This window comes from Bidens hawaiensis, unplaced genomic scaffold (genome assembly GCF_021521415.1).
Source record: "Bidens hawaiensis isolate Kalapana, Puna unplaced genomic scaffold, B.hawaiensis_p1.1 tig00041198_1, whole genome shotgun sequence".
In the NCBI taxonomy this organism is placed as follows: domain Eukaryota; kingdom Viridiplantae; phylum Streptophyta; class Magnoliopsida; order Asterales; family Asteraceae; genus Bidens; species Bidens hawaiensis.
The window spans coordinates 12,562-35,100 of NW_027497293.1; the positions used below are offsets into that span (position 1 = coordinate 12,562).

The 22,539-nt window shown below is 38.8% G+C and overlaps 2 protein-coding genes and 2 pseudogenes across 3 annotated transcripts; 2 read left to right on the forward strand and 2 right to left on the reverse strand.

The window, feature by feature from the left end:
* The first annotated feature begins 276 nt into the window (after nucleotides 1-276).
* Nucleotides 277-1,536, forward strand: LOC143592767 (putative inactive dual specificity protein phosphatase-like At4g18593; annotated as a pseudogene). The gene is made up of 2 exons (XR_013145981.1): nucleotides 277-516; nucleotides 1,203-1,536. The product of XR_013145981.1 is annotated as a putative inactive dual specificity protein phosphatase-like At4g18593 (transcript).
* A 147-nt stretch (nucleotides 1,537-1,683) lies between these two features.
* On the reverse strand, nucleotides 1,684-2,940 carry LOC143592768 (uncharacterized). Its single transcript, XM_077072604.1, has 2 exons — nucleotides 2,577-2,940; nucleotides 1,684-2,025 (listed from the first exon to the last, which is right to left on the reverse strand). Exons 1-2 carry the CDS (start codon nucleotides 2,742-2,744, stop codon nucleotides 1,780-1,782), a joined length of 414 nt encoding a protein of 137 aa, XP_076928719.1. The 5' UTR covers nucleotides 2,745-2,940; the 3' UTR covers nucleotides 1,684-1,779.
* Nucleotides 2,941-3,800: 860 nt separating this feature from the next.
* LOC143592769 (cytochrome P450 CYP82D47-like) lies at nucleotides 3,801-5,525 on the forward strand (annotated as a pseudogene).
* Nucleotides 5,526-8,696: 3,171 nt separating this feature from the next.
* LOC143592766 (protein SCAR3-like) lies at nucleotides 8,697-12,337 on the reverse strand. Its single transcript, XM_077072603.1, has 5 exons — nucleotides 12,251-12,337; nucleotides 12,057-12,124; nucleotides 9,959-11,957; nucleotides 9,799-9,900; nucleotides 8,697-9,121 (listed from the first exon to the last, which is right to left on the reverse strand). Exons 1-5 carry the CDS (start codon nucleotides 12,335-12,337, stop codon nucleotides 9,008-9,010), a joined length of 2,370 nt encoding a protein of 789 aa, XP_076928718.1. The 3' UTR covers nucleotides 8,697-9,007.
* Between the last annotated feature and the right edge of the window lie 10,202 nt (nucleotides 12,338-22,539).

Consider the following 22,539-nt stretch of genomic DNA (forward strand, 5'->3'; position numbering starts at 1 on the left):
AAAACCAAGGTCCGATCGCCTTTCAAAAAATTTAAAACAGAAAAATAAAAAGTAAATCTGATTTGGGCTGACCAACGATTAGTTGCACCGAACCAATAAGCTAATAATTAATCAGTAGCCCACCGACTAGCGATTTTTTTTTCAAGGCAATTTTATTTTTATTTTTATTTTTATTTTTGTCATCTGTGGAACTTGAACCAAATATTTCAAGAATAAATGGTTGATTATTCATTTAATCTTTAACTGAATTGAAGTTGTAGGGTATAAACGAGCACTCAAGTGGCATCTACAATGGAAGCAGCCAATCACGCTGACTGGAATCTGAAGTGAAGCCTCAAATGATTTACCGGTGCAAGAAGTGTAGAAGAATTGTTGCTTCAGAGGATAATATTGTTTGTCACGAGCGCGGTGAAGGTCAAAAAAGCTTTAAGTGGAAGAAGAGGACTGGTGATGCAACAAACGGGCCGCTTGAATGTTCGTCCATTTTTGTAGAGCCTTTGAAATGGATGCAAGCAGGTCAGTAACCAAACTCCCTGTTTCGCTAGTGTTGCAAAAATGAACAAATGCGTCGGGTCGGGTTCGGTCAGGTTTCAAACTAATTTTTTTTAAATCTTGGTTTTTAAAGCATATGGTACTTTCTAATAAAATGGATGCAAGCAGGTCAGTAACCAGATTCTATATGAGGTGTAACGGGTCGGTTTTTGAACTGAAGTTTGTAAAATGGGTTGGTTTTTAAACTGAAGTTTCTTAAATGGGTCGGTTTTTAAACTGAAGCTTTTAAAACGGGTCGGTTCTTAAACTGAATTTACTAAAATGGGTCGGTTTTTAAACTGAAGTTTGTAAAATGGGTCGGTTTTTAAACTGAAGTTTTTAAAACTGGTCGGTTCTTAAACTGAATTTACTAAAATGGGTCGATTTTTAAACTGAAGCTTCTAAATAGTTAGTTATTAAAGCCTGATCCTTTTTAATAAAACGGATGCAAGTAGGTGAGTCGGTCTCGAACTAAAGTTTTTAATAAAATGGATGCAAGTTGTCAGTAACCAAACTTTTCATTCACTAGATATGCCAAAACGGACGGGCCTGAGATGGGTTGTTAACAGGTCAGGTCAAGTTTCAAGCTCAAGATTCTTAAATTTTGGTTTTTACAGCATAATCCTTTACCAAAGTATATTCCTTGTAACCATAATCATGTTATTCAACAGTTGAAGAAGGGAATGTGGAACAAAAGCTTCAGTGCATCGGCTGCAATGCTCGTTTGGGTTCGTTTAATTGGGCTGGCATGCAATGTAGCTGTGGTGCATGGGTAAATCCGGCATTTCAGCTCCACAAGAGTCGTATGGATGAATGTCCGTTTTAATATTTCCTACTTGGTACAAGTTTTGTGTTAGAATTTAATTACATCTTATGCTTGTTTTATTCGTTTTGCCATGTTATCACGATAAAATTTTTTATAATAGTATGCATAATAATTTTTCTAATTTTTTGAGCAAGGAATACAAGAATAACAAACGTACCCAATGTAGCGTCACCTTGATTTATTATAATATTAGGGGATAAAGTGGTCGCGTCATTAGAGATCCTAGAGATCTTGGCTTCAAAACCTTTTTATGTATTATTATTTTTGTTTTACTTATAAGTATAGTAATTCGGATAACGGAAAATGTAGATAAGAGAATCAGAGTAAACAACCATACGAAAGTACTAATAATAAAAAGAAGAAACAACGCTTATTTGCTAGTGTTTCAACACCACTTTGTTACATAATCGGAGTTTCTGAACCTACTGGCCGGTGGCAAACGCCTCTTCCGGGAAAACCTTGGTGATTCCCGCAAGACTCTTGAAATGAATCTTTCCAGTGGGCGGATCCTCGATGCTGATGTCATTTACCGGCGGCCACAACATCAACTCTTTAGCCTTCACTCCCTTTAGTTTCTTGATCCTCTTCTTCTCCACATAACCGGTGATCTCTAAGTCATAACTAACGAGCTTTTTGATCATCTTGAAATTATGCTCGACTTTTTTCGCCTGTTGATAGGGGTTTGTATTAGATTGAAGAAACTGAATTGAAATAACCAAAGAAAAACCGATTGGTTTTATACTTTTATATGTTCCTAGAAACCGAATTCTTGGCCAGGCTTCGGTTTTGTGTGCAATTAAAACTGAAAACCTTAACCAAATTCAATTTATAGACTATCATTCCAAATTGAATTTATAGAATATCATTTTTTGGTTTGAATTTTAAGTGATTTATTATAATGTAATAAATGGTAAATTAACCTGAATGTGTAAAACTACTAATAAAATGATTTGGGCTCAACTTTCTTTTTGGGCTAATTTTTTTGGTTTTTTGGCAAAAAGTTTCAATCACAGATGGTAATAATCAGTTATTATTTAGGCTAAAGTTTTGAGTTCCAAAATCATTATTTTGAATAATTTTTTTGGTCAAAAATTTCAAGCGCAAATAGTAAACCAAAACTGATCCAAGCCAAGCCCAAAAACCGAAACCAAACGGATTTCAAATACTCAAAAACCGAATGTTTAGTTTGAGCCCAACATTGACCCATGCACACCCGTACCTGCAAAATCCACATGTAACCAGTGGTCTTAACAAACCCGACTTCAATGACATTAGCAAGCGGTAGGAGACCCAATGGAAGGCCGTGCTCTTCAAGAATGGAGACCGCAAATTTAAGACCTTCTTCATGGCCTGTCTTCAACGTTGCTCCCTCTTTTGGGTCCGCCATTGATGTTGGATTAAAGCTTTTGTTTAACGAGTGTGTGTGGGTTGTGATTATTTGGCTTGATTTGTTTTATAAGGATGGTTATGAGAATGAGACAATGCTGGTGGGTAATTCGAGGTGGTCACAACTTTGAAACGTTCACCAGTGAATTGTCTGCTAGCATTGTGAAACATGATTACATGTTAAATCATTTTTATTGAACACTCATGATTTAGAGTGTGTTTGGAAAGTAAAAAAAACTACATAACCATATAATCAACTAATCAAGTATATGGTTTTATTTCTTTCTATCAAGATATAAGTTGTTAATGAATAAAGACAGATAAACAATCTAGTGTCGATGTGTCATGGACGTATCTTGATAAGCTCTTTGTAAATCGTACGATGTGATTTATGCCGAGTCAGTCTGACTATTATATTTGTGACGATTTAAACGGCTGAAAATAAATAAAAGAGTTTCATTGGAACAAGACCACTTGTAATGCTTTGAGATAACTTCCTTATTAAGAACATCTTAAATGGAAGATACTAAAAATGTCTAAAATGTGCATCTAGTCAGAAGTCATATTAGCAATGTATATATTTTATAAAAATACTCCTTTCTCTCTTTCAAAAGCTTTCTTTTCTTGTGAGTTCATGATCCAAAATTTATGTTCACCAACAGAAGGAAAGAAAGAAATATAGCTTGTGTTCTTCATCTAGTAAATTTGAATTGATTCCACAAGTCTACTACAACAAAATGAAGAAAATACCAAACATAGACTCATCAAATGATGTGACTACAAAATTATAACTAAGAGAAAGGTACATGCAGTTGTAAAACACTAGCATGACTTGTAGGTTTATGAGGGCAAACGTTATTCGCGTATTAAGTTGGATTGTTTTCTAGGTTATTTTGCGTATCCATGTAAAACACGGGTTTTCTTTTTTTGCTCATACGTTTGGTGTCATGTCTATGTTTGATGTCATGTCTTTAATAGTTGAAAACTCATGCATTGCCACTATATAAGGTCTTGATCTCACATTTTTGTATACATTCCATTCTTCCAAAACATTGATATGGATTTACTTTTATTACTCATAATATTTGTAGGTAGCATATTGTGTTTTCTTATAATTGGTGGTCTTAAACCATTAAGAAATGGTGTTAACAAGATCAACTACGGGTTGGGAGCGAGGGCACCTGAAGCTACCGGATCATTACCAATAATTGGTCACTTGCATCTTTTAGGTGGTTCCCAACTTCGTCACAAACGGTTGGGCTCTATGGCTCAAAAGTTTGGATCCATTTTCACCATCAAACTCGGTGTTCACCGAGTTCTAGTTGTTAGCAATTCTGAGATGGCCAAAGCGTGCTTAACTACCAACGATAGAGCCTTTGCTAGCCGGCCGAAACAAATGGCAAGCGATCTGATGGCCTACCACTATGCTAATGTCGGTGATGCACCGTATGGACCATATTGGCGTCACATTCGCAAGCTAATTGTGCTTGAACTTGCGTCTCATCATCGTGCACAAATGTTTGCACATACACGAGTCTTTGAAGTGAAGTCATACATGGTAGACATGTACAAAACTTGGGTTAGAGATAAAGGGTCTTCGGAAACAGTGATGGTTGACATGAAACAATGGTTTGGAAACTTAATTGTGAACATGGTTATAAGTATGATGTTTGGCAATAACTTTGCTCGTAGTGAGCACGACAGAGATCAGTTTCGGAAGGCTATTAGGCTGTGGATGAACATCTCGGGTGTGTTTGTTCCATCAGATTTCATTCCATGGTTGCGTTGGTTAGATTTAGGAGGGTATGAGAAGAAGATGAAGAAGACCGCAATAGAGATGGATGATGTACTTAGCGCATGGTTAGAAGACGAAAAAAAGAAGATGAACTCTACTTCTACACAGCAGGTAGATGAGAGCCGACAGCAAACCGTCTTCATGGCAGCGTTGTTATCCCGTGTTAAGGAAGAAATTAAAGAGGACCTTTATGGCTTAAGCACCGATAATATTGTGAAAGCTACAAGTTTGGTAATATTTTTTTATGAAGTTTTCTTTATTTGTGACATTTCGATCTAAGTTTTATTAGAACGTCGTTGTATTCATATAGATCTCTCAAGTACACCAAATGAATAGTTTTTTTCCATTTCATAGGCAATATTTGCGGGTGCTACAGACACGACACAGCGACTCTGACATGGGCTTTATCTTCACTAGTAAACAACCCTTTGGTGTTAAAAAAAGCTCAACAAGAGCTTGAAAACCATGTTGGGAGAGAGAGAAAAGTTGAAGAGTCAGACATGCACAACTTGGTCTATCTTCAAGCCATTATCAAAGTGACGATGCGTCTTTATCCAGCTGTACCGCTTTTGGTTCCTCGTGAGTCTATTGAAGACTGCATTGTAGGAGGTTACACCGTACCTAGAGGGACACGCCTTTTGTTAAATGCTTGGAAAATTCATCACGACCCGCAAATATGGACTAATCCATTCGAGTTCCGGCCAGAGAGATTCCTAACAAGCGAAAAAGACATTGATGTGAGGGGTCGGAATTTCGAGTTGATTCCATTTGGAAGTGGTAGAAGAGTATGCTTGGGGATGTCCTTTGCTCTTGAAAGTATGAAGCTGATACTGGCCAGCATAATACATGAGTTTTGAGTTCCAGAATTCATCAAATGAGCAAATTGACATGACCGAAAGTGGCGGATTAATCAGTCATAAAGACAGTCCACTTGAGCTACTCGTCGCACCTAGACTATCGCCACATGTGTATGAAGTCTTGCTTTAGGTGCCATCTGTTTGCTTGCCACTTGTCGTGTTATACGCTATTAAATAAATGAGTATTACGAACAGAAGGTTTGATGTATGAAGTGATAATTATAACAAAACTATAATGATTGTTCAAGTAAAAGTGAAAAACAAATGGTTTGCTGATAATATTGAGTATAAAATTATATAAACGTTTGTACTTTGTAGAGCTCTTGTATAAAACTATTTGATCACACGAAGTTGAATTAGGAAGTTCGAGCTCTAATCTGGCTTTTAGAGTCTACTTTGAATTTAAATTTATATTCACAAGTTGAAAGTAGGGTGCATTTGAGGTATTTAATCTCTTAGGGGGGGGGGCTAACTTTTCTCTTTAATCACAAATAGGGTAATAGTATTGATAATGGCGAATAAGGGGTTGAGTTACTTGAGTATAGGTGTGTAAGAGATGGTCAGAAAAGGTTGTCAGATTAGAAACCTTAATTTCTATTGATAGTGGCGAATAAGCTTAATCTGATTTGATAGTGGCGAATAAGAGTGATTTGACAAGAGCTCACGTGACAAGATGTTATTTATACAATTTCTCATCACATCTTCTCAACCAAAATACACCACAATCTCTAAATTTCTATGATTGATATAAAGCATAACCAGCTCATGATTATTTCTCAAAAGCAACAAATTATTGGCTAAAAGACTGGAACTAAAACGTCGTGCCATTTTTTAATGTGAATGAAAACAAATTATATGGACGGTGATCAAAGAGGTTTTGTGATGAAGTTTTTTTTAAGAAATGTTTATCTGGGTATTTAAATGGCGAGATATGAATGTAAATGTTATTTTTGAAAGATGTAAATGCATGTGATATGTGAGTGTGGCAGTTAAGAAGCAAATATCTCCAAAAGCTCTCACTGTGAAAATTAAAGAGAAGTGATTTTTAGAGATGATATGAAATTGATTTATAAGATGAATGATTTAAATTTATGAGCATTTTATTTTTGAATTTTGTGAATATGAATGCATTAGGTTCTCACCATGCAAATCAAAGTGAAGTTCTATCAACAAAGAATCTATCATGCATGCAGATTGCCTAGTTTTTCTATGCAAATTTTGGTAAAACATGTGAACAGACTTTATCTTCCATTAAATTAAAATGCATTTTTATTCGTCAGTAGTAATTACATATAGATGGGCTAGGCTTATTTGCCAATATTTAAGGAAATTAACCTTATTCGTTACTATCATTGAAAATTAAGGTTTTTGATCTGACACCACTCTCTGACCATCTCTTACACACCTATACCTAAATCCTTATTCGCCATTATCAAATACCATTACCCTATTTGTGACTAAAAATATGTCAACCCCTCAAGTGATTAAATACCTCAAATACATCCTACTTTTAAAAAAAATTCTCAAGTTTTAAATATCAAAATTTCAATACTAAATCCTATGGAAGGCATATGATAATGGTTAATTTGAGCTCAAATCGCATTAATGCCATCTTAGTTAAAGGCGAATGGAGGTTTCATAAGAAATTTTACGGCATCTTATCTTTGTTTTACGAGAAGAGGGGGATTATGGGCGTTTTGCGCCCTTTATAAACCTTGTTCCCAAACTAAAGGACCCCCAGGTCATTCAATGATTTTCGTTCCGTAAGTTTAATAGGGTGCATAAGCAAGGTGGTGTCTAAAGCTTTGTCTAATAGGGCTCAAAATGGTAACCAACTCGGTAATCTTGGAGAATTAGATGGCCTTTTCGGCAAACCATAATGTTATGGATGGCTCCTTATCATGGTTACGACGTATGACACATTACAACATCATACCACCCCTTACAACACCATACATCAGCTTAGCATACCATATAACACCTTACAACACTGTACGACATTGTAGGACACTTTACCACACCGTACAAAACCTTGGGTGGTGTTCTGTAATATATATATGTCAACAATGTGTTTGACTCGATCAATTGAGATTTCATTGATTCGGTTATGAAGCAAATGACGTTTGTAATAAAAAAGCGTTTTGGATTAAAAAGGGTACCATCCTCGGCTTGTGCATCGTGTCTGATCAACAATTTCAATATCCAAAAGAAGTCCCTCAACTTGTAATACAAAATGAATTGAGGTGAAACTATTCACCTTGTTGATTATAAAAATTCTTTGAAGAAAGTTACAAATTTTTACAAACCCTTACAACTTATTTTATTTAATTATTTAAAAAGACAATTAAAATAACGTAATTTTTTTGTCAAGAATGATCACCCCAATACTAAATTTATGTCAAAGGGTGTGAAATGGGCATTGGGCGTAAGGATAAAAATTTATGCAAGCTTTGGGATAGTTCCAAACGCCAAAGAACAAAAAAGTGAAAAACTAAAGAATTTACACACGCTACCTAGTTCAATTCAGTTGTTAACCAATTATAAATCATGAAATTATTTGTTCAGTCCTGCCTAGAATAATTTCATAAAATTTCGCAACGTATCTTTAATTTTAAAAAGTTGCAAATAATCATTTTACAACAAAAAAAACATTTTTTTCCTTTCTTTTTCTTTTTTTGCATTGTTGGGAAGATAATATATCTATTTTTTGGGCGATTTAAAAGGCCGACAATTTATAGGGAGGCAAAATGTGGAAGGAAGTGCGCATCCAATGTAGATTTTTCTAGGATGATTTTTTGGCTTTATTTTGTTTGCATGTTCACTTAACATCAATTTCATCACCACTGCATTGTTTTCTTATAACAAACATGTAGTTTTTTCATCACTGGTTTTTCACCTTTCGCTTTTGCTTTTATGTAAGTTACAAAGTTGGAATATATACTTTTAAACCTGTTTTACTACACTATTTACAATTAAAAACTATAATGTTAGATATAATCATTTAAAACACTAATAAATTTTGATATTTAGAAACAGATACATTTTAAAGTCCTACTCGCTCGAAGTTCGCTTGAAAAAAATGCTTGCCGCGAGAAAACTTATTTGTAAACGAGTTAAGAAATGTGTATTGTGTGCATGTTAGATTTTTTTTTTTTTTTTTTTTTGTCTTTTAATGTGAAAATAAAAATTAAAAAATTGATGAGCCAACTCGAGCTCAACTTTTCAGATCGTAAAAATTATCGAGCCAGGCCAAACCAGCTCAAGCCCGATTCCAACCTGGCTTGGCTTGTCTTGGCACGAGGGTATGAGACCACTTCGACGGTTTATATTTGATAATATTAACTAGTTGTGTGGCTATCAATGATGCATGATTATTGAACAAAAATAATAATGAAAAAAGATTATAAACTAATTACAAATAAAGATATAACAGTATTAACATACAAGTAACTGTAGGGCTGTAGAAGTCCAAGATCATCTCAAGTGTCACTCCAGTTATCTTCTCCATCATCACTTCCAACAACTTAACAGTTTTAAAAAAACATAACAATCTGACAGTTAGAATTGGGTTGTGTTTCATCTCAAACGGGTCAAACAAGTTAAAAGAACGGGTCAAACCTGGCGGATCGCGCTTGCCTTCTCGAGAATTGCAGTGACGTTAATGCTGGTCGGGCCAGCAGGTATGGTAGTTGGAGGAGCGGTTGATATTCGTCTTAGATTGCGTGACTGCACACAATAAAATTGTTAATGTATCTATGGGTGTTCATCGGTTTGAAAATTTTTAAAGTTGAAACTGAAAATTCAAATCGAATTCAAATTTAAAGTTGGCAGAACCGAACCGAAAAATGACCTGATTTTAACAAAAAAAAACCCAAAACAACAAATGAAATTCAGGTTCCTTGGTCTCAGTTTCGGTTTTAATAAAATAAAAAGGGATAAGATTTGGGGTATAAATGGGATGGGGCTAAAATGTAATCCTCGCTTTTAAGATTTTTTCGATCAAAACCAAAAACCGAGTTCAAATTCGGTTCGGTTTCGATTTTAAACCAAAAAAAATCCAGATTTTAACAAAAAAACCCGCAAAATCAAAATGCAATTCGGGATCCACTGTTTTGTTTTCAATTAAAATGGGATTGGGCTAACACGTATTTCCGGTTCCTCAGTTTTAACCAAACGAAGTTTCCTAAAACCAAAAATGAAACCGAAAACCGATTACCTAATTCAGTTCAGTTTAAAACCAAACTAAAAACCGAATATGTAATTTGGTTCGGGTTTAAACAGCTTCCATTTGGTTTCCAGTTTAAAAGTGTATAGTGAACACAACAATGCTTAAGTGCGGATTATAAATATTTTATAAAACATAAATGTATATAACTTAATAAAAATATGGAAAGACTGCATACTTTATCTCTAATCTGCTTTAGAAAATCTTCCCTTTCATCTCCCACTTTCCCATTAATAATGTGAGTAGATCCATTTTGAGCGTGTAAATTCCGCCAATCGGGCTACAACAAATAAAATACAATATTATTAACATGAAACCATGAAAAACATCGAACTTACCTTGGGCGTAACCTTAACGCTGCCTGTTTCAACAACGCTCTCCTGTTTTCTTGGAGCTGGCTTAGGCTCCCGAGGTGGTGTAGGCTGCGTGGGTGTCAGATTTCTTGAAGCTGACTTAGGCTCCTGAGGAGGCGTAGGCTGCGTAGGTGTCAGATTCAAAGCATAAATCAACGTCTCCGAGAGATCATCAGGGTTTGGCTTAATACCATTACCCCGCCATTCCATTGGCGGCAGAGGTGGCGTGGGCCCCTTGAGGCCATTAGTCTCCTGATTTTGTGAAGCTTTCACATAATCAAGATTTGGAATATCAAATAAAAGGCCATGTGGAGAAGACTGGAATCTGTGTCCATTCACTTGAGAAGTGGAAACAGATTCTGCAGATGAGATTCTATCAAAAGCATCATCTAATTCATGATCCTTGAGTCTGGGAGACTCACTGGAATCCCACTGCTCGGAATTGGATTCCGACGGATGATCGGATTCATATGGAGATGATCTACAAAACGTGTCATCATCGTCAAAGTCGGAATCAAACTCGTGTAATGAAACTGCCTCTGGAACCAACTGAAATGACGGAAACATGTTTCCATTATTATTAATATTATTATTATTATTATTCACATCGGGAAATGCCAATTTCAGTTTGGAAGTCTGAAATCCATCAATCGGTTGAAATGATATTCTCATATGTTCAAGAGGCGGTGAAGAAGGTGAGATGAGCGGGTTTCTGTTGCCAAATTGTTCTCGGAACGGTATCCCGGCAACGATTTGATACCCTTTATGAATGGTTGGATTCTCGGGCACATCAGTTTTCACTGAGTTTGCAAGTGTTTCGTTCCCGACAAGTGATATTTGTTTCCTAAAACCATTAGCTAATAATCTGTTGCTAAATTCAAACACACGAGATGAAGTAACAGGATCATCTGCACCGGGAAGTTGACCAGGTGACTCAGGTTTGACATCATTGATGGCGGTTTTAGCTTCTTCCACAGGCTCTGGACTAGTGGCAGCTGGCAAACCAAAAACAGGAGGTTTGGAAGGTTCTAATCCCAACAGGCCACCGTTTGTCCAGAACATTACTGGATTGCTGACTGTAGTTTGACCACCGGAAGTTGACGCAGATGGCTCAGTTGACTCATGAGTGATTACAGGTTCATTCAACACAGGCTGTGGGCTCGGTTCTCTAGAGCTGGCAGCGATCACTGCGTTTGTAACAACTCTTTCGACTTCATGATTCTCAATATTACATGACCCGTTAGCTTCAGCATGTGCTTCATGGGATATTGACATTGGGGTCAAGTAAGTTTTTTCCGGAACATGAAACTCAAAATCCATTGAAATATCATCTATTTGACTTTCTTTATTCTCAAAATCCAACCTTTTGTTGTCAACATCTGAGAACCGCTTCAATTCTTGCTTCGTGTGACAATCTAGATCGTTTTCAGATTCTGATTCAATAGTGTTAAGTGCATCCATGTAATAGTCAGTCTCGCTTTCAATCTCATCATGCTGACCCCGGAGAATGACAGGTGTCGGACTAGGTTGTTCTTGTTCGTCTTGAAAGTCAAAGTCAACATGGTCAACAACTCCGTTGCTCAGATCTTCCTTCTCACCAGTTGTACAAGGTATCTCTGTAGATTCATTCGGTTGGTTTGTAGAATCTATGATTTCTAACTTTTCATCCCAGGTAATGTAAGCTGACTTTGACTTATTATCATCTAATAGATAACCGTTGTTGATATTTTCATCAAGTGAAACCGAATCAAACTTATCATAATGAGAATTATGTTGCACATTTGAATCAGAAGACGCTTCTTTAGCATTATTGTCTTCTGACTGTGTTGAGCAGCTTGGACGGAAGATACACTCTATGTAGCCCGACCCGTTTTTTGAGTCAAAAGAAGTCAAATGGTCAACTTCAAGGTCAATTACAGGTTTTTGTGAAACATCTTGAGAAACGGAAGTTCTCTCTTCTAAGTTTACTGAGCCAAAATCAGTTCTGCAGAGGAAGAATTACAATATACATCATAAACTTGTTAGGGTTTTATCACATTAATGATCGCACAAAGTTTTCTAGTGCTTAAGAATATAATCATACCTTCCACCGTGCATGATTACTGGCGTGTCATGTGTCACGTCTCTATACCTCGATGAAGATCTCTTTTTCTGCAGGGTAGTTAAGCATCATTATTAGCTAACTAACTAAATGCAACAAACTCTATATTATTTATTCTAACAGATTAAATTCGTTATTATAAGAGTAAAGAAACCTATGTGGCATATGAAACATACCTTGTTTCTGCGGGCCTTCTTTTCTCTCAGGACCGTTTGAAGATGTGCTTCGTAAGGTCCAACTGAAGATCTTTTGAAATGTGACATTCGTCAATTTCAGGTTAACTCCGTTAATTCAAACTTAAAGATCATTGAATCTATAACGCACACCTCATTACATTTAAACTAGGGTTTAAATGACGCTTGACACTTACTACATGTGTAGTCTTTCGGGAATTGCACCGAAACGCAAACGAGTTGACGCAAACGATTGGTGAATAAACGAGAAACATTAAAACAATATTTATGTGTTAGGCTTATGTGTTATGTGATTACATTGTTTAAGAAGTTAACTCAAGATGCAAACTAATTACTTTGGGCTAGTAAACTAATAATTTGAAGTGGAGGGACCTATATGTAACATGATTATTATTAATAATATTATAAACCCTAGCCTCTCTTTCTCTCCTCTCCCTCTACCCCGATCGGACCCCCCCTCCCCCTTGCTCACGGCTGCCGCCAATCACACACACACACAAGCAAATTTTCAAGCTTTTGATTGAAGATTAAGGTGCTAGGAAGGTATAAACGACTATCCCTTGCATCCTTTATACTTAATTTCGATTTTTAATGGGTTAATTAAAAACCCTAGGGCCGATATTTGTATATAAGTTGTGTTCATATGTCTTGTTTGATTTGATGATGTATTGATGATGATTTGATAACTAGAATGGATATTATTACATGTTAATTGTTGTGTCTTTGATTTTGAGATCAAATAAAACCCTGACCATGTATGTATGGTGTAATTGATATGCATGGATAGTGATTATGGTGTCTAGAGTGTTATATGAACGGATTATGGTCCATAGATAGTTAATATGTTGAGTTTGGATGCAAACAGTTTCTGGACAGATTGTGTTGTTGATGTTCAATTGACTGTAACGGGGTGTAAATCTGAAAATTGATTGAGATAACTGATACAACAGTAAACTAGGTTGAGTCTAGTTTCTAAAGAATGTAAATTTGCAATTTTTGGACGTGTAAAAGTTAACCTTTATGATTTTACAAAAACGTTGTGCAAAGCTGAGTTGTTAGACCTGCTGTTATGTTGTTTTGTAAATGTTATATCTCATGAACTACGAGACCAATTGGGTTGGTTCCACTTCTGAAAGTTGACTTGTTGAGTTAGGAACCTAACCCAAGTGGTCTTGCATTTATTGGATTTTTCGTTTAACGGGAATTTCAAATAACATTATGTTGCGCATAAATTTGACTGTTATGAGTTTGCTGTGGTAAATTGATCTTTGTGAGAAATATGTATGGAATAAAAATACAAAAAAATATGTTCTGGAAACCTAACACATACATGCTTTTGTGATGATTTTTGGTAAATTAATTGTGATGCTATGATCGGTGGGATAGACTAGTTTTTCAAGTAGAATTCTGTCGTTAAGAAACTAGTTGCTGAATTTTGTGAAAGTTGCATGAAACATGGTGATTGCTAATTTATTATCGTGTTTTGACCAAATTGCCCTTGCGGGGGATAATTGCTAACTAATTGTTGTATTTTGACCAAATTGCCCTCGTGGGGAATAATTGCTAGTTAATTGTTATGTGTTGACCAAATTGCCCTTACGGGAAGTAATTGCTAGTGATGTACATTATGAATACATGACACGTAAATAATTGCTCACACATGTAACGTATCACAAATACACTTGTTAAAGTCACACACGATTCACAAACGAAACACGAAACATGTTGTGTGCATAGGTATTATGTGCCGAGTCTAGAGACTCGATAATAGTTCCGACACTTAGAAAATCTCTTTGTTGTTTTAGAACGCTAGAGAGAGTTTTTGTCGGTGACGCACATCCTTTGGTGAATTATTTTGGGAAATTCTTCGCAAACAGTGAGTTCACTTACCCCTTTTAAACTGTTTTCAAACGCTTTTCACTTGGGGAGATAACATACTCCGAAAACGCATTTAAGATTTTGTTAATATAGATTATATATCACTTGTAAAGACTAAGTGGCAAATGCAATAACTAAAGTCCTTCATTCACATCGAACCGTTTAATATTGGATAATAGCGAGTCATTGTTGAGTAGTACTACTGGGTTTGACAAACCCCACCCAACGCTAAACTCGACTGGAGGTCGAGTGGGTGTAATCTTGGCTAAACACATAGCATGGTCGGGATAGACCTGGTGGCAAGACAAATGATAAACAGTCAGCTTCGGTGTCGAACACTTAGTAATACTTGTTTTATAGGCTAGCTACCTATAGATATATAATTGACATAACACTATCTGGTAACACAAAACGCTGAACGCAAAAAGCTGAATGCAAACGCTAAACGCTTTATTTTATATAAACTTGTGAACTCACCAACCCCGTGTTGACACTTTTAGTATGTTATTCTCAGGTAGCCGAGGCGGGCGTGCGGTATAGGATCATGCATTGTTTGAAACGCTTTTGTTTATGCAAACTGATTTTTAACTGTTGTTATGGGGTGTTAAGTCGTCTGCGTGACGCAACTTTTATCTTTTGGTTGTTACGTTTCCGCACTTATTTTCAATTAAACGTTTTTACGGTTTGATTATAACTAATGATTCCGATCCTGTTAGTTCACACCCTCTGACGGTAAAACTCCGTTAGTGGATTTTGAGGGTGTGACAGATTGGTATCAGAGGCATTGGTTATAGAGAACTAGAAATTGCATGCATACTAGACTATAACCGCGACGACCCATTAGTTATAATGATACGCACTGCATAGATTTGTGTAGTCTTTGTTATCTTATCTCTTTACCCCTTTCACTCATACGCGCGCATACACGGCTTACCTGTAGAGATGTCGACGCCATCATCATCATCATCCGATCAGATGACTCATGCTCATGGGAAGGAATCGTAGTTAACTACCTCGTCGCCACCTCGTGTAGTCCCCGAACTCGAAGCTCCTGCACCGAAGAGGTATCGCTTATCCGGGGGCATGTACGAAAACGAAGTTAGCTGGGATTGGTACCCTAATATGATTAGGCGTATGGTCTATCGCGAACAAGTTCCCCCGCTACCCCACCCGAGCCATCCTGCTTACCCCAACACCCTACCACCTATAACCAAACCTGTAGAGCGTGTGCTCGCAGCTGTTGTTTCTTGTTTGGAGCGTGATGTTGGTTACATGCGCTATACGAGAGCGAACGTTTCCGGACTGTTAAAAGATGGAACTGAAACTAAGGAGGAAATTTCCCGCATGACAGCGGCCATGAAGGAGATGCAAGAGGCTAGCGACCAACAGATGAAAATTATGAGAAGGATGCAAGCCGAGATGATAGACTTGCAAGAGCAACTCCAAGTAGCAAGGACCCGAACAGAAATAGCACTAGCAACGTTTTCTTATCATCCAGCCGCTTCATGATCCATACCAACCGGCGGTCACCATCATCAACCCGGTCAAGCCGTCATTGTTTCAAGATATAGGAGATATCTAGGATTATGTTCCCTTTCTACTAGGTGGATGCTACTGTTTTACATGGTGTACTTCTCCAAAGGCTGGTGAAGATGCTACCGATGGACTAGACTACTTTCATAAAATCTTATACACATGCAAGGTTGCAAAGATCGGTAAGCGAATCCTAGGCGACCGACAGAGGAGTTGAGTGTACTTGGAGCAGCCGGAAAGTACTCGGACAAGGAAATGGCAGGAAGAAACGCTGGACACGGACGTGGTGACATCAACTTGACTGCAGCAGAACTCCAAACTCTGCTGAACGACCATGCGGCGGCCGCTCTAGCCGCACATGTACAGAACCAAGCTGGAGGTCCAATTGGAACGTGTACCTTCAAGAATTACCTTGACTGCAAGCCCGGTACGTTTAAGGGCACTGAGGGAGCTATAGGCTTCCTGCGTTGGGCTGAGAATGCCGAATCGGCGTTTGAGATGTGTAATTGTCCCCCTGCCAGTAGGGTCAAATTTGCTGCTGGAACACTTGAAGATTCTGCCCTCACTTGGTGGAATTCAAACGTGCAGATCCTTGGATTGGAACTGGCTAACGCAATGAACTGGGAGGAGTTCAAAAACATGATGCGAGAAGAGTACTGTCCGAGAGAGGAGATTGCAAAGTTGGAATCCGAGTTTTGGTCATTGAAGATGGTGGGTTCAGAAATCGAAGCCTACACCACCCGTTCTCACGAGTTAGCTGTGATGTGTCCACGGATGGTAGACCCGCCGAGTAAGAGGATTGAAATGTATATTGATGGGTTAGCACCGCAAATTCAGGGCATGGTGACGTCTTCCAGACCAGCCACGATTCAACAAGCGATTCGGTTAGCTCACAAACTAACGGATCAAGCAGTGACCCAAGGTGCGCTACCACCTAGAGGTCAACCACTAAAGCCCGTGACAACCCGATTACTGACAACAGCAACAACAACCCGAGCAATGGAAAGAGAAAGTTTGACAACACCAGATCCTCATCCTCGAACCCCCCACAGCAACAACACTACCGTAAACCCGAATTCACTCGGAGCTTCAACAATCAGGGTCACAATAACAATAACAACGGTGGCGGGCAGGGTTCGAGCGGATATGCTGGGAAATATCCGAAGTGCAACAGGTGCAATTATCATCATGCTGGGCCGTGTGACCGTGTCAAGTGTCTGAGATGCGGAAAGATGGGTCACCAGGCAAAGGACTATAGAGGAGACCTGCGGGCAAAGGGTGCTCCTAAACCACCTATGACGGCTAAGGGATGTTTCAAATGTGGTAAGGAGGGTCATTTCAGGAAAGATTGTCCCAAGCTGAAACAGAACGACAACAATGGAGGTAATGGAAGTGGCAGTGCTGGTGGAAACAATGGTAAAGGAAGAGCTTTTGTTATTGGGTCGGGTCAAGCCCGCAATGATCCGTACGTGGTGACTGGTAAGTTCCCTGTGAACGATTGTTTTGCTTCTGTATTGTTTGACACTGGAGCTGATAGGAGTTTTGTGTCGAAAGCCTTTAGTCAACTCTTAGACTTAACTCCAACCCCGTTAGATGCAAAGTTTCCAGTAGAATTAGCCGACGGAAAGTCTGTAGAAACGACTCATGTACTTGCGGGATGTAAGTTAAAACTGTCAGATCATGTTTTTGATATCGACCTTATTCCTTTTACGCTTGGTAGTTTCGATGTCGTGGTCGGCATGGACTGGTTATCTGAGAACCGAGCAGAGGTTATTTGTCATGACTAGATAGTCCACATTACTACCCCTTCCGGCGAGATCATTTCGATCCGGGGCGAGAGAAGCGGCATGACCACCAGCGTTATCACCCTCATGAAGGCGCAGAAGTATCTACGAAAGGGTCATCCGGCAATTTTGGCGCAGATTGTTGAGAAACCCGTGGAAGAGAAGCGAATTGAAGATATACCGATTGTGCAAGATTTTCCAGAAGTTTTCCCGGAGGATTTGCCTGGACTCCCTCCTATTCGACAAGTCGAATTCCAAATCGAGTTGACCCCCGGTGCAGCACCCATAGCACGAGCTCCGTATCGGCTCGCACCGGCGAAGCTTCAGGAACTGTCCACTCAGTTGCAAGATTTATTGGATAAAGGTTTTATCCGACCTAGCTCATCGCCATGGGGAGCCCCTATCTTATTTGTCCGAAAGAAGGACGGGACTTTCCGAATATGTATCGACTACCGGGAGTTGAACAAGGTGACGATTAAGAACCGTTATCCTTTACCCCAAATTGATGATCTGTTTGACCAGCTCCAAGGATCGAGTTACTACTCGAAGATCGATCTGCGATTTGGTTACCATCAACTAAGAGTGCGCGAAGAAGATATTTCAAAGACGGCATTCAGGACTCGGTATGGCACTATGAGTTTTCAGTTATGCCTTTTGGCTTAACTAACGCACCAGCCGTATTTATGGATCTCATGAATCGCGTATGCAAGGCGTACCTCGACAAGTTTGTGATTGTATTTATCGATGATATTCTCGTCTACCCCAAGGACAAGGCTGACCACGAGGAACACTTAAGAGTAATTATGGAATTATTGAAGAAGGAACAACTGTATACTAAACTCTCGAAATGCGAATTTTGGCTTCGCGAGGTTCACTTTTCAGGACATGTGATCAATGAGAACGGTATCCATGTCGATCCCGGTAAGGTAGAGGCCATCAAAAACTGGGAAGCACCTAAGACTCCGACTGAGGTGCGGCAATTCCTAGGACTGGCCGGATACTACCGGCGTTTCATCGAGGGATTCTCAAAGATTGCTCAACCCCTCACCGCTTTGACTCACAAAGGCACTAAGTACAATTGGGGTGACGCGCAAGAATCCGGTTTTCAACTGTTGAAAACCAAACTCTGTAGCGCCCCTATTCTAGCCCTACCCGAGGGAACAGAGAATTTTGAGGTACATTGTGACGCATCAATACAAGGTCTCGGTTGTGTGCTGATGCAACTCGAGAAGGTTATAGCTTATGCCTCTCGACAACTACGGGTTCACGAGAAGAACTACACGACCCATGACTTGGAACTCTAAGCTGTGGTGTTTGCCCTTAAGATATGGAGGCATTACTTGTACGGTACCAAGTTTACCATTTACACCGACCACAAGAGTCTCCAGCATATCTACGATCAGAAGGAGCTGAACATGCGACAGCGTCGTTGGGTCGAGCTGCTTAAAGATTATGATTGTGCCATCAAGTACCACCCTGGCAAGGCCAATGTAGTGGCCGACGCCCTCAGCAGAAAAGAAACAGATAAACCCAGACGAGTGCGAGCATTGCAACTCACGATTCATACCAACTTACCCGATCAGATTCGCGATGCCCAACTCGAAGCTTTGAAAGATGATAATCTTCCATCGGAACTCATGCGGGGCATGAACAGGCAACTTGAAACCAAATCGGACAGGGTCCGATATTTTGAGAACTGGATTTGGGTTCCACGGTACGGAGAGTTGAGAACTCTGGTGATGGACGAAGCACACAAGTTCCGATATTCTATCCACCCTGGCTCAGATAAAATGTACCATGACTTAAAGGCACTTTACTGGTGGCCAAACATGAAAGCCGACATTGCCACCTACGTGAGCAAATGCTTGACTTGTGCAAGAGTCAAAATAGAATATCAGAAACCATCTGGTTTGTTGCAACAACCGGAACTTCCAATGTGGAAATGGGAACACATCTCAATGGATTTTATCACGGGTTTACCTAAGACACCGACGGGATGCGATACCATCTGGGTGATCGTTGACCGGTTGACTAAGTCGGCACACTTCTTAGCAATTAAGGAATCGGACAAAATGGAAAGACTGACTCGTGTCTACATGAAGGAAGTAGTGTCTAGACATGGAGTGCCTGTCTCAATTATTTCTGATCGAGATTCCCGTTTCACTTCGCACTTTTGGAAGTCGCTACAGAGTGCCCTAGGCACACGCCTTGATATGAGCACAGCATACCATCCTCAGACGGATGGGCAAAGTGAACGAACTATTCAGACCTTAGAGGACATGTTGCGTGCATGCGTGTTGGATTTCGGAAAAAGTTGGGAACCTCACCTACCTTTGGTAGAGTTTTCGTATAATAACAGCTACCACGCAAGTATTAAAGCAGCGCCGTTTGAAGCACTGTACGGACAGAAATGTCGATCACCTCTCTGCTGGGCAGAGGTGGGTGACAGCCAAATCACTGGTCCAGAACTGGTACTCGAAACTTCGGAAAAGATTGTTCAAATCCGAAACCGCATGGCAGCAGCACGAGATCGCCAAAAGAGTTACGCCGACAAGCGCCGAAAACCTCTCGAATTTCAAGTGAATGACCAAGTGTTACTTAAAGTCTCACCTTGGAAAGGTGTGGTTCGCTTTGGAAAGCGAAACAAACTCAACCCACGATATGTTGGTCCTTACCGGATAACGAAACGCGTTGGTCCGGTGGCGTACCGACTAGACCTACCAACGGAACTCAGTGGCGTACACAATGTTTTTCACGTATCCAATTTGAAGAAATGCCTATCTGATGAAACCCAAGTAGTCCCTTTGGACGAACTGCAAGTTGATGAACAGCTACGCTTCATTGAAGAACCAGTTGAAGTTTTGGATTGGGAGACCAGAACACTCAAGCACAGCAAGATTCCAATCGTTAAGGTTCGTTGGAACTCGAGACGTGGACCGGAGTTCACGTGGGAATGCGAGGATCAAATGATGAAAAAGTATCCTCAACTTTTTGAAGGGCTGACCAAACACCGGAAACCGCGAAACCCGACAAACCGTCAGAAATCACAGGGGGTATGAAGTAAATTTCGGGACGAAATTTCTTTCTACTAGGGGATGATATGACAAACTAAAAATTTTTCTTACTTTTTCAGACACTCATCACGACTTGACTCAAATTTTCGGGACGAAAATTCTTTAACATGGGAATGATGTGACATTCGTCAATTTCAGGTTAACTCCGTTAACTCAACTCCGTTAATTCAAACTTAAAGATCATTGAATCTATAACGCACACCTCATTACATTTAAACTAGGGTTTAAATGACGCTTGACACTTACTACATGTGTAGTCTTTCGGGAATTGCACCGAAACGCAAACGAGTTGACGCAAACGATTGGTGAATAAACGAGAAACATTAAAACAATATTTATGTGTTAGGCTTATGTGTTATGTGATTACATTGTTTAAGAAGTTAACTCAAGATGCAAACTAATTACTTTGGGCTAGTAAACTAATAATTTGAAGTGGAGGGACCTAGATGTAACATGATTATTATTAATAATATTATAAACCCTAGCCTCTCTTTCTCTCCTCTCCCTCTACCCCGATCGGACCCCCCCTCCCCTTGCTCACGGCTGCCGCCAATCACACACACACATACAAGCAAATTTTCAAGCTTTTGATTGAAGATTAAGGTGCTAGGAAGGTATAAACGACTATCCCTTGCATCCTTTATACTTAATTTCGATTTTTAATGGGTTAATTAAAAACCCTAGGGCCGATTTTTGTATATAAGTTGTGTTCATATGTCTTGTTTGATTTGATGATGTATTGATGATGATTTGATAACTAGAATGGATATTATTACATGTTAATTGTTGTGTCTTTGATTTTGAGATCAAATAAAACCCTGACCATGTATGTATGGTGTAATTGATATGCATGGATAATGGTTATGGTGTCTAGAGTGTTATATGAACGGATTATGGTCCATAGATAGTTAATATGTTGAGTTTGGATGCAAACAGTTTCTGGACAGATTGTGTTTTTGATGTTCAATTGACTGTAACGGGGTGTAAATGTGAAAATTGATTGAGATAATTGATACTACAGTAAACTAGGTTGAGTCTAGTTTCTAAAGAATGTAAATTTGCAATTTTTGGACGTGTAAAAGTTAACCTTTATGATTTTACAAAAACGTTGTGCAAAGCTGAGTTGTTAGACCTGCTGTTATGTTGTTTTGTAAATGTTATATCTCATGAACTACGAGACCAATTGGGTTGGTTCCACTTCTGAAAGTTGACTTGTTGAGTTAGGAACCTAACCCAAGTGGTCTTGCATTTATTGTATTTTTCGTTTAACAGGAATTTCAAATAACATTATGTTGCGCATAAATTTGACTGTTATGAGTTTGCTGTGGTAAATTGATCTTTGTGAGAAATATGTATGGAATAAAAATACAACAAAATATGTTCTGGAAACCTAACACATACATGCTTTTGTGATGATTTTTGGTAAATTAATTGTGATGCTATGATCGGTGGGATACACTAGTTTTTCAAGTAGAATTCTGTCGTTAAGAAACTAGTTACTGAATTTTGTGAAAGTTGCATGAAACATGGTGATTGCTAATTTATTATCGTGTTTTGACCAAATTGCCCTTGCGGGGGATAATTGCTAACTAATTTTCGTATTTTGACCAAATTGCCCTCGTGGGGAATAATTGCTAGTTAATTGTTATGTGTTGACCAAATTGCCCTTACGGGAAGTAATTGCTAGTGATGTACATTATGAATACATGACACGTAAATAATTGCTCACACATGTAACGTATCACAAATACACTTGTTAAAGTCACACACGATTCACAAACGAAACACGAAACATGTTGTGTGCATAGGTATTATGTGCCGAGTCTAGAGACTCGATAATAGTTTCGACACTTAGAAAATCTCTTTGTTGTTTTAGAACGCTAGAGAGAGTTTTTGTCGGTGACGCACATCCTTTGGTGAATTATTTTGGGAAATTCTTCGCAAACAGTGAGTTCACTTACCCCTTTTAAACTGTTTTCAAACGCTTTTCACTTGGGGAGAT